Here is a 16,730-nt window from a genome sequence, read left to right as displayed (position 1 = left end):
GATGGCGATTATATGCAACTCCAGGGGAAAGCAGCAATGAATCCTCTAAATGTGGTGAGATGGTGAAGAACAAAGGCAACAAGAACAGAGAAGATCGTTAGCAAACAGGTTCTGTCGACCCAGGAGACAGTGGAACGTCGGTGGAGCGCGCATCCTGAGAAAGGGCATTTAAATTCCTACTCACTTTGGTAGCCTCTGAGGGGTTACTCTATTTCTAGCAACGCTCCACTAAAGATAAACCAGATGGTGGAGCACAGCAGTCTGTGGAGGCATTTAAAGTTAAGCCTTAATATACTAAGGCAGGAGAACAGAGCTGTGTTTCACAGAATCATCCATGAAATGGATTCTACATGCCATGTATGAAAAGCAGAGAACAGAAGTATGAGAATCTTGTGTGTTACTATCAAAAGACATTCCCTGAAAAGTACGAGTAGGAAAAAAAAATTGATAGATTACTAAATTCATTCATTTTATGATAGCAATGTAACAATGCAAAAAAAAAAAGATAAACCTTGCAGATTCTGGATCAAATAAACTTTTAGCTGTATGCGACATACAGGCAGACTAAATTACTGTGTATTTAACGTTTTCATAGTGAAAATATCAGACGTAACATTTACTGCTTAGACCCAAATGAAAGATGTTTATGAGCAAACACAGTTGGGGAGGAGCTGTCCATATTTTCTGATAGGTGACAGAATATTCCAAAGTGAGGGATGGGTCAGTATAAAGCTAGATCTGGTGTGCTTAAAAAACAATAATAAAAATAAAAACTATGGTACTAAATAACTGTTTTTTAACTTTCAGGGATAAATCATTCCTGGACAAAATCCACCCCTGCAAAGTTTAGTAATACTTATGAAGTATCTGGTTTAACAATGCCTAGCAAATGTTTCCCTAGCAAATCCTAGAGGATCAGGTACCCCAGATTAAAGTGCCCTATAGTCTCCTAAATTCTAACAGTACAGGATTCCAAATACAAAAGTGAAGATAATCAGAAAATTTTACCATTTTAAAGCTTTTGATGGAACCACATATATCTTTCCATTGATAAATATAATTAAGCAAGGAAAACTTATTTTCCATATTTAGTTCCTATATTTGTCATAACAGATTATCCAGAACAATAGGCCTAAGGACAGTAAAACGACTTTTTCTGCTGGACAAGTACAGAACTTTCCAGGATGATGCCTGACAATATTCTCACCACTGTCTTGAATACCAGGGATATCTCACTGAATTAGCTTATAGACTAGAATCAGAATATTACAAATAAAAATAAACTCAGATACTCAGAAAGGAATTCATAAGAAATTTAACAAGGAAGTGATATGTACCACATAAGAATAAAATAATCTTATAACAAATCAAAGAGGTAACTTTTAATGCTGTTACTATAAAGTAAAATTTAAATATTGAGGCCTTGTATAAAACTGGACATTGAATTTATGTTGTAGAAGTATCTGGTGATGAGTTTGAGACAATGAAGTACTAACAGAATTTGTGCTAAGACTCCTCTGAAACAGCACACATTCTTAAAATGGAGAGGCATATCATTTGTTCAAATGAGTGACATGTCTCCCTGTAACAAACAGTGGACAGCTGGATAAATCAGAATTGGCTTTGGTCATATAAAATATATTATGGAAACAGACTGTTGCCTGAACAGATTCTCATAATGACAGTGAAGATGATTTTCTGGATGGCTAAAAAACCATTTGGAAGACATCTATCCTAGTAGTAGAAGGGCAGATATTATTACACTGCTCTGGAGCTGTACATGCAGGCAGAAAGGCAGAGAGGTTGAACACACTCAGAGATATGCTGCCTGAGTGTATATCTTGGTGCCACTCCTCCAAATTCTCTACTAATGAAAGGGTTAAGGTAATAATCAAGACAAGATTAGCCTGGTTGTGAGAATAAGCAAATTATCTAATTCCCCTCGTCTCAGTTTCCTCATTTGTAAATTGAGGACAATAATACTACTTATCTCAGAGGCTACTGAAAGGATAAAATGAAGTAACACATGGAAAGCACTTTGTTTTTTTGGTTTGTTTTAAAGTGAAACAGTTATACATATACATATACATATATCCAATTCTTTATTAGAGCCCCTTCCCAGAAAGCACCTTGAAGAGTGCCAAGCAGCACATGTTAAGCCTTTGAGTTATATAGTAGGTATAAGATGATACACAATCTGTTTTCAACCTTCACAAGAGAAAGGCAAATTACCTCCTTCCCTTAAAAACAAACAAAAAAAAGGAAAGCAAGTGGACATTGGACATGAAGAATTCTTTTCAAGGAAAAAGTTCCAGGGAGTATTGCCAGGGCCAGTAGCAAATGAACACTCTAGTTCTGTCCATACTTAGAGCAAAAAGTTTTTATCTAAAGCAAAGTAAAATAATGGATCAGCATGAGTCTCTAAGCACCAAAAACAATTATAGTACGTATTGTATTTTTGAAAGTTTCCATCAGAAGTGTTAAAAAAGAATTTAAACATCAGTGCTGTAAAATGTTAAGTTTCAATTATTTGGGCATCCATCTGGAAAAAGCTCATCTTCAAAAAAAAAAAAACCACTAGATATTGTTTTACACACTGGGAATTTTTAAAATCTAGAATAAACTAAATATTCTATAGTAAAAGAAACCATAGTATAGATTTTCTTTTAGAAAACAAACTAAAAATGAGGAATATCTGGTAATGTATATAATATACAAATTCTGAAATCCTATTCAAAGTTTATAATGAGAATTGCCACCAAACCCCTTCATATCACCCATAATTCAATACTATATCATACACTCAAAAAGACAAATTATACTCTATTTTCAAACAGGGATAATAAGGGGAGTACATTTTCTATAAAGGAAATTTTAAAAAAAGAAAAAAAAGAACCGTGTTTTTTCTCATCAAGGGTACAATTTCCCTAATGCCCACTAATGTCTATCACTTAAATTTTCATACTGTTTATCTCCTTCCTATATTCTATGATTTGAAAGCAAAATTATAGGTACTTCATCATTTAAATCACAGCATATCACAATACAGTCTTATATTACTTAAGAGATGTCCTGGCAATAACGTTTCTCTTTTAACTAACGAGCAGATACATCTAAGTGCTACAGAATTAAAAGTGTCCATCTGAGAAGGGAATAAAGCAAGCACCTTACCTATCTACGGCAACGACAACACTCTGAGAACTGGTCTCTCCAATGGATTCCTGAATACTTGCTATCTGCTTCCAGTCCACATTTCCTCCAACTGCCACACAGGAAAGAGAGGCATTTCAGCATGAAAAGCATTCAGTGGAAGAGCACACGTTCAGTTCTAAAACACATTTCTGAAATCAGTTATTTTCCTAATGAAAGAAATCAAGCTTTGGGGAAGTGATTCTTTTGGTATCAGTGACCATTTATCAAGGCCAAAGGTGCTTACTGAGCTATATACTAAGTGGTATACAGACATGGTTAAAGACACAAACTTGTGTTTGCAAAGATCACACAACTTAGGGGCACTGAGAATTTTGATCACAAAATTAATGACATTAGGAATAATTTCCCTCACTGTTTAAGAAACACAGCACTAACCCCAGTTCCAAAGATATCTACTAATGGGGTTCCCTGGTGGCGCAGTGGTTGAGAGTCCGCCTGCTGATGCAGGGGACATGGGTTCGTGCCCCGGTCCAGGAAGATCCCACATGCCGCGTCCGTGAGCCACGGCCGCTGAGCCTGCGCGTCCGGAGCCCGTGCTCCGCAACGGGAGAGGCCACAACAGTGAGAGGCCCACGTACCGCAAAAAAAAAAAAAAAAAAAAAAGATACCTACTAAGGAGGATTACCAATTCCATGTATCGATAATTAGATCTCCCCTGTAATGCACTCTCCAGTCCCATTTACAAATGTTTACTGGAAATTCTACCAGTATGCTGTAATATTCTCTTATTCAAAAGAATCACTCATCTTTTCCCCCAACACTGGTTCCATGTGTTAGGTAGCAAAACAACAGTTTCCCCAGTTTTCAAACTCTTAACCTTACAATCATCTTTGATATCCTTCCCTTCCTCCACTTTCACTAAATCTTTCTTTTGGGCTGTTTGTCATATGATTCATTCATTTTCATTCCTACTCGTTTAGACCATTGTAACTTCAGGCCCAGATGACTATTACTATATATAACAGTTCCCTCACTTCTTTCCCTTTTACTGATTTTCCCGCTCTTCAATCTCTCCTTTCTTCTCCTGGAGATTAATTTTCCTAAGTCATCACCTTCATTTTGCTTACTATTACTTTCAGGACAAAGTATAAACTTTTCAGCCTAGAGCTTAAGGCAGTTCCCTTCAACATTCTTTTTTTTTTTTTCCCTTCAACATTCTTGCCAATACCTGTCTCTATTCAGGCCATCCCACAACTACCTAAAATTTATCTACCAAGACCCAAATTTGAGTTCTCAATGAAGGATTCCTCTCCACTGTTTCACCTTCCTCTGTAAGTATTTAAGTTTATACTTAAATAAATACTGCTTAAATCAGAATTTCTTCCATTTAGTTTCTTATTTAAATTACTTTAGGTGTGTTATTGTTGCCTTCTCAGCCAGATAAAAAGTTCCAAGATTAGGAACCATTAAGTCCAAAGCAAATGCTCAACAAATACTTGTTGACTCGATTGACTAGACACTCAATAAATGACTTTTTGAATGCAAACATAATAGACAATGTTATTTAAACTAGCTGAACTCAAATTCTATTCCGGGAACTGAACAAAGTGAAAAGAATGTGATCCCTGTCCTACAGAGCTAACAATTTACCAGGAGAGACAGGCTTACAACCAACTTTAATACAATATAACAATCATTTCATGGCTGAAATGAACTAATTACATATAATACAAGTGTTGTTAAACAGAACTAATTTTGACAGGGGAAGGGAGAATGCGGTGTTAGCTCACGGAAAGGCTTCACATGACAAAATATTAATTCAAGTTAGGCCTAAAAGGATGATCATGTGGGAAAGAAAGGAGAAAAAGCAATTCAGGAAGAAGGAGCAGCATACATAAAGTAATAGAAGTATGCACGTGCAGGTCATGTTCCAACACACTTGGGTGAAGCCATAATGGAGGATGATTCTGGCAGGGGACAATGAAGGAGAGAGACGAGCAGTAGGAGATGAAGCTGGAAAAACAGACTAGAAATAGAATGTGAAGAACCTAGACTGTCACGTTTAATGCACTGCTTTTGAGAACAGGGAACCATCAGACCTTTTAGAAGACTGACATGATCCAATCTATTTTCTGAAAAATAATTCTGGTAATATCTGTAGAACACAGTGAAACAGGCAGAGCTACTGGAGCCATGGAGACAAATTAAGAGTCTATTTCTATAACACAAGTGAACAAGGATGAAAGCCTGAAATAAGTGACAGAGAACTGGGGTGGTAGGGAAATAGTGTCAAGCCACCACGCCTGAGGTATGTAGCACATTACAGGAATTTAATGAAGAAAAATCTGTGAGAAAAAGTAATGCCAGTCGCCACATAACTTTCTTTGTGTGTCAACTGAATGTCCTTCCTATAGAGATTTCTATACCTTTTATATTTAAATATTGATATAATAATTTGTCATCATTAATAATAAACTTACTTAAAGAATATTTAAAATGCCTAACAATCCAAGAACCAATTTCATAAGTATATAAAATCTTTCAGGGCTTCCCTGGTGGTGCAGTGGTTGGGAGTCCGCCTGCCGATGCAGGGGACACGGGTTTGAGCCCTGGTCTGGGGGGGGATCCCACATGCCGCAGAGCGGCTGGGCCCGTGTGCCGCAGCTGCTGAGCCTGCGCTCTGGAGCCTGCGAGCCGCAACTGCTGAGGCCCGTATGCCTGGAGCCTGTGCTCTGCAGTGGGAGAGGCCACTGCAGTGGGAAGCCCACGCACCACAACAAAGAGTAGCCCCCGCTCACCGCAGCTAGGGAGAGCCTGCATGCATCAGCGGGGACCTGACAGCCAGAAATTAAAATAAAATAAAATAAATAAATTTATTTAAAAAAATCTTTCAAACATCTGTATAACAGTATAAGTAATAGGCTAATAATTTCAGTTTTACCAAAGAAATTATTCAAAAGCACAAATATTTAGGCTAACTAAGAACAAAAATGTAGGTGCTGTGATATTCACGTAAGATTTATATGACCAAGCAACTGAATTTTTAAACTTTAATATATACCATAAAAGAACAGTATGCATATAATTCAAACCTAATAATCATATGCTATGTATTCTTTTCTTTCTTTCTTTCTTAAATAAATTTATTTATTTATTTTTGGCTGTGTTTTGTCTTCGCTACTGTGCCCGGGCTTTCTCCAGTTGCGGCGAGCAGGGGCTACTCTTTGTTGCAGTGCGCAGGCTTCTCGTTGCAGTGGCTTCTCTTGTTGCGGAGCACGGGCTCTAGGTGCACAGGCTTCAGTAGTTGTGGCACGTGGGCTCAGTAGTTGTGCCTCACGGGCTCCAAGGCTCAGTAGTTGTGGCACACGGGCTTAGATGCTCCACGGCACGTGGGATCTTCTCGGGCCAGGGCTCGAACCCGTGTCCCCTGCACTGGCAGGCAGATTCTTAACCACTGTGCCACCAGGCAAGTCCCATGCTGTGTATTCTTAATAACTAAAAGTTTCATGTTTCCAAAAAGTGAAAGTACACATTTGTATCACAGCAGTAAGAAAAGTCAGATAAACATACACTCAGCCCTATTAACCTGGTTACATGAATATTTGGAGTATGGATGCTGTTAATAAAGGAGGATATTAATTTATTTCTTAAAAAACATATTATATACAGACTAAACCAGCTCAGTCATCTGTACCACAACCTCTTCTAGCTTCAGTTCTGACCACAGCGTCCTGAAGAAAGCATTTGTCTGAGCAGGTGACAGGGCACAGTTGGAAGGGTGGACATCTGCCACACTGGGCGAGTTGGGAACTAACCACTGAGATAAGCTGAAGGGAGGGCTCTGCCCAACAGGGGCCGCGTCAACAGAGTGGCTCCCTCTAGGACACAGATTAAAATCTGAGAGACCTGATCACTTTGCAGTGAGTGGAGAACGCAGAAAGCTGAAAAGAGAAGTGGACGACACAAGAGGAAGCCTGTATAAAGCATGAGAGAGGTGGAAGAGTATGGCTGGTCGCTTGAGTGGCTTGGAAGCTTGGAATTTTTATCTCATTTCCAGATTCCAAGTGTATATTTTACTATAAATTCCCTTTTCCTGAAGGGAGGAGACAGCTCATCTCATCTCCTTGCAACCTAAGTAGCACAGCAGCACAGTGGTCAAATTAATTTTAATTCATTTTCAAGTATACCACTAAGCATTATCAGCGATTATTACTTCTCTTGTTTTACTGACAGAAGATAAAAGATTCCACTGGTAATTATTTTTAGCGTAACCTACTTCTGTTACTTGCCAAAACTGAGCCCTGGCAACCTCAACTATCTTTGGTTGGGCTTTCCTCCACTCCCTAGGACTTGCTGGAAAAAAACAAAAGCAGCTTTCAAAAGCTGCTGAATCAATCAATGCACATTCACTTCACTTACCTGTAAATATTTTTCATTTGTATCTCATTCTGCCTGCTGGAACAATTATAGTTCTAATGTCTGAGTCAGACTTCCAGGTTACTTCCAGGTTACATACGTCACCAACCATGCAGGTGCTCAGGCAGTTCTAAATCCTGCAGCTGGCTCACCAAGTTATCGGGTCTATACCTGCACCTCCCAGAATCACAGAATCTAAGATACAAGTGAGGTACAGGCTGCACTGCTGGCTGCCACAGCTGGATTACCACTGGGCACTAACTTTTCCGTCCAACCTGAAGCCACAACATGGTCCTTGTCTTTACTTCCTTCTCTATGGATTGTTTTTCAAGCTTGAAATTCTTCTAAATTTCCTAAGAATTTTTATTGCAAGCAACAACAGAGAAATCACTAAATCATAAAAAGATAGAAATGTCCAGAAATACAATGTTACAATACAAAGCCTCAAAAGGTAAATGGTGGGACCTCCCCAGTGGCGCAGTGGTTAGGAATCCGCCTGCCAATGGAGAAGACACAGGTTCAATCCCTGGTGCGGGAAGATCCCACATGCACCGCAGCAACTAAGCCTGTGTGCCACAACTACTGAGGCTGTGCTCTAGAGCCCACACGCCACAACTACTGAAGCCTGTGTGCTCTGGGGCCCGCGTACCACAACTACTGAGCCTGCGAGCTGCAATTACTGAAGCCCGTGCACCTAGAGCCCGTGCTCCGCACCAAGAGAAGCCACTGCAATGAGAAGCCCGCACACGGCAACAAAGAGTAGCCTCTGCTCGCCGCAACTAGAGAAAGCCCATGCGCAGCAACGAAGACCCAATGCAGCCAAAAATAAATAACATTATTTTTTAAAAAAAGGTAAATGGTAAATATTCTTAGATCTCAGGTTTATTCCTTCTTGTTCTCTTTAAGTCATGTCTCTAGATTTCTTGGTTGGAAGTGAGGTAGGGAGGATGGATAAAGAATAATCCAGGAACAATTAATATACCAGCCACTGTACTAAGTCCACTTATATATATTTTTATTTAATCCTGACAACTCTGTAAGTAGATATTACCATTAGTTTGCAAAAGAGGAATCTGAAGCTCAGAGAATTAAAGTAACTTGCACACAGTAAAGAAGAAATATGGAAGAATTCAAACCCAGAAGTACAGTATTCAAAGTGAAAGACAGTCTAAACTTGGCTTCTTCCCTGGCGGAACCCTTTCCATTTATGACTAAAAATGTATTGTCTTTGGTTCCTCTGTACCCATTTTTGCTAATACCTTCCTTTTTTTTCTACTGGGTTAAATCTGGAAGGTCCTGGCTAAACTGAGTTCATGGGGAACCATGGGAAAGTTTCCAGACTGGCATAAGAGTTTGGTTATGTCTGCACAGCGCCTTTAAAAAAAATATGAATATGAATGCCTTCTCCAGTTGCCCCAACTATTTATCATCTTAAGCCTTCACTCATAAATGTTATCTGCTTAGTCTTTAAAGCTGGTTAATTTTTTATATATATTTTCAGATTATTTTCCATTACAGGTTATTACAAATATTAAATATAGTTCCTTGCACTATGCAGTAAATCCCTGTTGCTTATCTATTTTATGTACAGTAGTTTGTATCTGTTAATCCCATATTCCTAATTTTTCCCTTCCCCCCTCCCTATTCCCTTTGGTAAATATAAATTTGTTTTCTATGTTTGTGAGTCTGTTTCTGTTTTGCATACAGATTCATTTGTATTATCTTTTAGATTCCACCTGTAAGTGATATCATATAATATTTGTCCTTCTCTGTCTGACTTACTTCACTAAATATAATATTCTCAGTCCATTCATATTGCTGCAAATGGCAATATTTCATTCTTTTTTATGTAAAAGCTGGTAATTTTAAACTGAACCTTTCCCCCACCCCCAACTGTGAGATTATGACTAACGGTCACTTAATATTGGAAACTAGACCAGGCAAAAGAGACTTACAATGTCACCTTGCTTTCCCCTCATAAGGCTAGTCAAAGGGCATTTTATCTTATCCCTCTAATTCTGTTTTATTGCTACAACAAAGTTACTTATATTGAGCAAGTTAAAAATAAATTTTGATACTTCACAAAAGTAATTCAAAAAATTCTCACCTAGCCCGAGACCCACAAATTCATCAGGAGCCTGCTCTTTTGTTCCAGTAAGAGATCCTTCTCTGCCTCGCACTGTTCCAGAAATGTACCGAGGTTTCACTCCAGTTCCTATAAGTTGTGCAAGCTCCAACTGACTGATGCACTTCAGAATCTTAATTACAAAAAGGAAAAAAATTTAAATTCCATGTTACAAATGTTCGCAAAAATATTTAAATGTACTCAATCACGATTTAAACATAGGCTACATTATAAATCATTATAAAAAGCTAAATGTACTTACCCTGAATGTACTAAATTAATTTTCTCCCCAAACACTTAAGCATGTCAGTGATATACTGTTTAGCATGAGCTCATTTTATAAACCAGATTGCAAAGCTGAAAATAAAGGAAGTGCTTATACCTCATGCCATGAATTTCCTAGATAATTTCCATCTGTATGAGCCACTGTGATAAGTGTTTTAATTGTGTCAATGTTCTTCTGTTTCATTTCAGTAATCCCAGAACTCACTGTAAGTAAGGTAAATCTTGCTAGCGCCTGGACATATGCATCTCTTTCCAGCTATGAAAAAGAGAAAAAGCAAACTTACATGGTTGTAAACACAACAGGGTAATCCCTAGTTCCCTACTGACAAACTGTTTACTTGTTTAGTAAGTTTTTAACTAAGTCATGAATTACATATAATACCTCAAACTGTAGTTTTTTTAATTTTAAGATGAATGAAGCAGAAAAGGATGAATTTCTAAAACTGAAAGGCAATGGAGGTGTCAAATCAAGACAAGATTTTAGTGACAATAATTCATATATATAGTAAAAAAAATTCATTGAGCATTTATGTTTCAAGTGACTGAACTAGTAGAAAGCTGATTTATAAATTTGCTCATTTTTTCCTCTACAGCTAGACTGCTTTTTAAGCTATAACATTCATAATTAAATGTGAAATGGGTTTTTAAAAAGAAAGCAGGCAAGCATTGGCTAAAATTTATTATCAGACAAAGCATATAAATTACTAGAAGGGACTGTCTTCATAAAAATTGTTCTAGATACTTGGGTCTCTTAAAGATAACTTGTTCTTAGGATAGGTAAACTTATATATATATATATATAAAATGTGAAAAACATATGATTCAATAAATAAAAACATGCAACACAGATAAGATATTCAAATTGCAATATAGGAATTCAAACTCTTGGAAACTCTGTACATAGCTAATATTCTACAGAGAAAAAAACTGCAAACCAAAGTTATTATGACGAATTTTAGACACATCAATAAAGAACTACCCTGTTCCGTCACAGCTTCTTGGAAATGTAAACATGAAGACAGTTAAATTCCATTATAAACTTGAAATTCATTTTTAATAATTTCAACACAAGAAATAATTTAAACTGTAGTAATGACAAAAGTAATTTACGTTTTCCAGACTGGCTACAAAGGCAAAATTCTTTGTTACCTGAATGCTGAAAATGCATGCAATTCTGATTGCACATCTTATACCTTCCAGGCAAAGAGAGGCTACTTCAGTATCATCACAGTCTTGTAGACCCACACTGAACGCAGCCAGAAAAGGGGTCCAAGCCAACTAGAAAGATTAAAAATTTGAAATACATCACAAACATCAAGTGATAATTAAACTTTATGATAATACTATATTAACATCTCTCAGATTTCAGGCAATTTGAGGAACTTCTGAAAAAAAAAAGCAATGAGTTTCTTGGCATAGTTACTTGGAAAGCTTTCTTAGACAAAGGAGAAACTATATAATGCCGCCTGGGCTTAAATAAGCGGGAGAGCAAAATTATAAATTTGGGAGAGGACACTAGGCATATTTTAAGCACAGCATCTATAAATTATTTACATTAATGAAAAATGGGAATAGTCAATACTCATAAATTATATTAATTCTACCCCTGACTTCAGAACTCCTCTCCCTCTGTAAGCTGTGTCTCTTGCAATATTTCATGGACTAATTTTATTTCCAAGAAAATCCTTTTAACCATTTTCCACTTGTAACAGTTACATTACTCTCTTTTCTTTAAGCCTGCTCTGTGGACATCATTTAGCCTTATTTATTTATTTTATTTTGGTAGTCAAATATTTTACTTTGAAACATGAGTGATATCTTTGGTTCCTAGTTGGACAATATTTTAAAATACAGTTCAATAAAATACATCTTGATTACAGACTATGAAAGCCAACAAACACTAAATTTTAATAGAACTGAATACCTTGTGAAATTGTAATGTCAAATAAACAAAAAAAGAGAGCTACCTCTAACTACTGAAAATCCTCATATCAAATCATATGTGTATATACTGGTGTGTGCATGTGTGTGTATAACTTTGAAATGTCTGATACAAGAGTATTCGCTGCTTTTGATAGGTCAAAATGAAGCAAAACTATATATCCGTATAGCCATACAGATGAAAAATGTTTATACCAGTGTGGTACAGAAACGACAACTGGAATTTTTTAAAGATCTAAAAAAATTTTAGCACTATTAAGAAAAACAGAATCACCCAAAGCTTTGCTTATAACGTCAGAAAGTTTAGAAGTACAAGTGTAATTCCTAAACAGAGGAATATAAGCCACAGTAACTAACTTCCAGTCCTAGCCTTGTTACTTATTTAACCTCTTTTTTTCTGAACCTCATTTCTTCCCCTTTAATACCTGGACTGCCACTATAGAGAGATGCTGTGGGAAGCATAGGAAGTGCAGTACCTTTAAAATACAAAGCACCACACTAAAGTAATAAATTACACATCCTATTATAAGTGAAGAAACAGCACATCTATTTGGAAACCTTTGTAATATTTTATACAAGGAGAAGTATAAGGTTCTTAAGCCTGTGACAAAAGGTTTAACCCCACTGCAAATTAAAGACAATGACTTGTCTTATCAAATTATACCTAAATAACATCCAGAGGACAGTGAAATCGTCCCCTCAAATGTATAAATCTCTATAGAATACAATCTGGCAATATGTAAAAAGGTTCTTAATAAGGTTTTCATCCCTTAATATTATATCACATTCTAGGAATCTCTCATTTATTCCTTTACTCAGCCAATGCTTATTTACTGAGCACTAACTACAAGCCAGGAATTGTGCTAGACACTGGGAAAAGTCAACAGAACAGATGTAGTCCCTTGCCTCATGGAGCTTAAAGTCTAGTAAAGAAATAGACATTCAGTTTTAAAATAAATAAATGTATAAATACATACTGTTATAAATACAATGAAGGAGGAGTATAGCATGTTATGAAAAGGGACCTAATCTAGATTAGAGGGGCCAGGGCAGAACTCTCTGAGAAAGTAACATTTAAAGTAGAAACTACTCAGGCAAAGAAGGAAAAGGCATCCTAGACAAAGGACACAGCTTGTATGAATGCTCTGAAGAGAAAATAATTTAGGACATTCTAGAAATGGAAAGAATACCAGTGTGGCTGCAGCACAGTAAGAGACAAGAACTCTAGCGATGAGGTTGAAGGAAGGTGGAGCTCTAGACCACACATGGTCTACAGACCCTTGGGATGTGCTAGGTTTCATCATAGTTGCAAAGTCAGTGAATGGCTTTAAGGAAGAAGGTGACAGTTCATCTTGTATTTTAAACATTCTGGCCTCTGTAAGTGCGTACGAGAAGCACAAAAGTAGACATAAGGATACTAGTCAGGAGGATGTTACAGCGACAAGAGTGAGAAATGAAAGTAACTGGAGACGGTAATTACAGTAGAAATGGCAGTGAGAGGAAAGGTTCTTAATTCTAACTTAGAGGATTAGTTTAAATAAAGGATAACTAATCCAGAGAATAGACCATAAAAGCTATTTATGAAGAATTTTTAATGATATGGGGAAATACTTATGTGAGAAATAGCAAGATACAAAATTCTATACATAGTAGGACCACAACTGTTTAAGATAAAAAGTAGTATGTAAACGTATTAACAGAAATTTTTTCTGAGTGGTACAATTATGGCTGGTTCCTTATTCTTTTCGTTTTTCCATCCTCCACCTCCCGTCTACCAAAAACATTTGAAAAGAAAAACAAAATAAAGGTATAAGACTATTCAAAACAAAACAAAGCAAAAATCTGCTTTGTAATTTATTTCATAATAAAGAGAAAGTATATCTTATATTTTGACATCACTTTCTACATTATGCCAAAAGAAAGGCCAGTTATACTCCACTGTTCCTTCTAACGTTATCTCCCTAGCATCCCCGCTCGCGTCCTGTAACTCTCCATCAACTTTTAGAAAGGTCACTATCACACAGACCTTGAAGTAGGGGTAGAACTGTAAAATTTTAGAGCTGAAACCTTGTAGTCATCTTTTACTACCCATACACATATGTAGTTATGAATGAGAACTCGAATTATAATCTTCAACCTCCACAGTCCATCTAACCACACTGTGTCACAAACAGAAATGTACTTAACCCATTTTTCCTTCTCAAACTTGACTGGACTCCCCTCCATTTCCCTACAATCCTTATGATGCACTGCTTACTCCTTCTGGAATTTGAAGAAAGGATAGAAAAAAAGAATAGGAAAATGAAGACTGAATGGGAAATCAAATTTTAAAGAAGCAGTAAGAATCATTCTTACTAGATCTATGAACACAAGAAAGCTCCCTTTTGTTCCTGACTCTACTTTCTGGGCCCCAGGAATACTCAGAACCCTCAGCTTAGTTCCTGGGCCAGAGCACTGAAAGAGAGTAGGAGGCTCAAGATCGCTTTGAGATTTCAGGGAACTCCAAAGCTCTAAATAGAACACAGAGGAAACCAGGCCAAGGCTTAATTCTCCAAAGAGCTTTCTGTTCTTAAGATCACACGCCTATTAATTGCTAATCAGGCATACCTTTTCTCATTCTCTTCAAGAAAAATTTTGTATTTGCGATCTCCTAAATAATATGGCTTTCACTTCTGGGTGTATACTAATGGGCTATATCACTGTATTTCCTTAAGAATACGCTGAACAGGACTTCCCTGGTGGCGCAGTGGTTAAGAATCCACCTGCCAATGCAGGGGACACGGGTTTGAGCCCTGATCCGGGAAGATCCCACATGCCACGGAACAACTAAGCCCGTGCGCCACAACTACTGAGCCCGCGTACTGCAACTACTGAAGCCCGTGCGCCTAAAGCCCGTGCTCCGCAACAAGAGAACCCACTGCAATGAGAAGCCTGCACACCACAACGAAGAGTAGACCCCGCTCGCCGCAACTAGAGAAAGCCTGCGCACAGCAATGAGGACCCAATGCAGCCGAAAAATTTAAAAAATAATAATTAAAAAAAAAAGAATATGCTGAACAGCAGTATATATAAATATATACACTGCAAACAAGTTATTAGTAACGCTTACCTTAAACATAGGTCTCACATGCTCCAAATGTGTCGCACTTGTGAAAGGTGCTTGAACATGGCTCACGGCCTCCATGAGTGCTTTAGCTGTCTTGGCCATCTGTTCCATTTCTAAGTTATACAGAAGTCTTCTTTGTTTTTCACTGGCTACATCTGAAACAACAAACACTATTAGTGTTTAAAATGTAAAGCCTTTTAAGAATGCTATTTTGATGTTTTAGTATAAAATAATAAGTACTACCAATGAATACTAATTCAAAATAGTCCTAAGAAGCCAGACACAAAAGGTCACATAATGTATGATTCCATTTAGATGAAATATCCAGAGTAGGTAAATCCATAGAAGCAGAAAGCAGACTAGTGACAGCCAGGGGCTGAGGAAAGGTAGGGAACATGGAAAAACTGCTTAACGGATACGTGGTTTTATTTTGGGGTGATGAAATGTTTTGGAACTATACAGAGGTGGCGGTTACACAACACTGTGAATGTACTAAATACCACTAATTGTTCACTTCAAAATGGTTAATTTTATGTTATATGAATTTCAAAAATGAAAGAAAAAAATATCCTGAACTAGGAGGCAGGGATACATGGAAAATCTATGAAAAGGGAAGAGAGTAGGTACAAATCTGTCACAATGAAAGTACTAGGGAAACAGCCCAAACATGGGCTAGAAGAGAAGAGAGGTTAGTAAAAGGCAATGGTATCCTCACATGGCACAGGCTTGAATGATCTCCTGAGCTGACAAGAAAACAGTGGCCCTAACACTTGGGATGATTTCAGAATTTCAGCACACCATCACCTCCTTCCCATACCCCACTGCTCAGTGATTTCCTACCACCATATGGAGAAGAGGCCAGAGAATGAGGGGTATGAAGATGTTACTATACGGGTGTGAGGAAGAAAGTGAAATCAGATAATTGGCATCTACTTAGGTGTGAAAATGAAGTCTTGATCAATATACTTAATTTCTTAAGTAGAAGCAAATAACGCTACCAAGTAAACTGCTGATCGGTGCTGGACTGCAGTAAGAGCCAAGGATGCCGAGTTCAAGACGTGGCTTTGCCACTCTTTGGGTTTTAGGTCTAGAGAATTAGTGAAAGTTTTTACATTGCACTCAGCTCATAGATTCTATGATTCTAAGTTTCCTAACCTCTCTGCACTTGTTCCCTCTTCTATAAAATGAGGGAGAACTTACTAAAATTCCTTAGAATCATTCCCTATATTCCCCAAAAGATAAGACCATTTATACTCCACTATTCCTTCTAACATTATCTCCATAGCCTCCGACTCTCATCTGATAATTCTTCATCAACTTCTAGAAATACACGTATCACACAGGCCTTTTTGATTCTCTCCTGTTGACAGAATTTTGCTACTGCAATTTGTTCTTTTAGATGAAGCTTGAGATTCCACTTCCAAGTGGAAGTTGCTCAGAAAGGCAGGAGTTCTCTTTCCATGTTATATTACTGAGCCACTACCCTCACCTCATTCCTGCAGTCAGACTTTAGCTCTAATTTAATCACCACTATCTACATGCACAGAACGTGGAGAATGGAGCTAGGCCCCCCCGCTGGCTCCTGATGCCGGTCAGATTTGGGAATGCCACAGCGGTATAACTTGTGGTGCATCTGAAGTAGTGAGTTCCAACTCCCACGAGCTCCCCCATGACCTAACCTTCCCCATCTCCTTGAATCACCCC

At 37.6% G+C, this 16,730-nt stretch overlaps 1 protein-coding gene across 6 annotated transcripts in view; it reads right to left on the bottom strand.

The window, feature by feature from the left end:
* ARFGEF1 (ADP ribosylation factor guanine nucleotide exchange factor 1) overlaps positions 1-16,730 on the bottom strand; it is a 139,656-nt gene that overhangs the window by 26,089 nt on the left and 96,837 nt on the right. For all 6 annotated transcript variants that reach the window (XR_003793499.1, XR_003793500.1, XR_003793502.1 and 3 more), the window contains exons 19-23: positions 15,030-15,181; positions 11,129-11,257; positions 10,077-10,235; positions 9,677-9,827; positions 3,172-3,262 (exon numbers count right to left, since the gene is read on the bottom strand). Coding sequence is in view for 2 of the 6 variants with exons in the window: in XM_029222528.1 (XP_029078361.1) it covers positions 3,172-3,262; positions 9,677-9,827; positions 10,077-10,235; positions 11,129-11,257; positions 15,030-15,181 (682 nt within the window). In the remaining 4 variants the exon portion in view is untranslated. The remainder of the gene's footprint in view (positions 1-3,171; positions 3,263-9,676; positions 9,828-10,076; positions 10,236-11,128; positions 11,258-15,029; positions 15,182-16,730) is intronic.

The sequence above is a fragment of the Monodon monoceros genome, unplaced genomic scaffold (genome assembly GCF_005190385.1).
Source record: "Monodon monoceros isolate NGI ecotype Baffin Bay Population unplaced genomic scaffold, NGI_Narwhal_1 Super_Scaffold_14, whole genome shotgun sequence".
NCBI classification, from domain to species: Eukaryota; Metazoa; Chordata; class Mammalia; order Artiodactyla; family Monodontidae; genus Monodon; species Monodon monoceros.
This window is presented reverse-complemented; position numbering and strand designations above follow the sequence as displayed.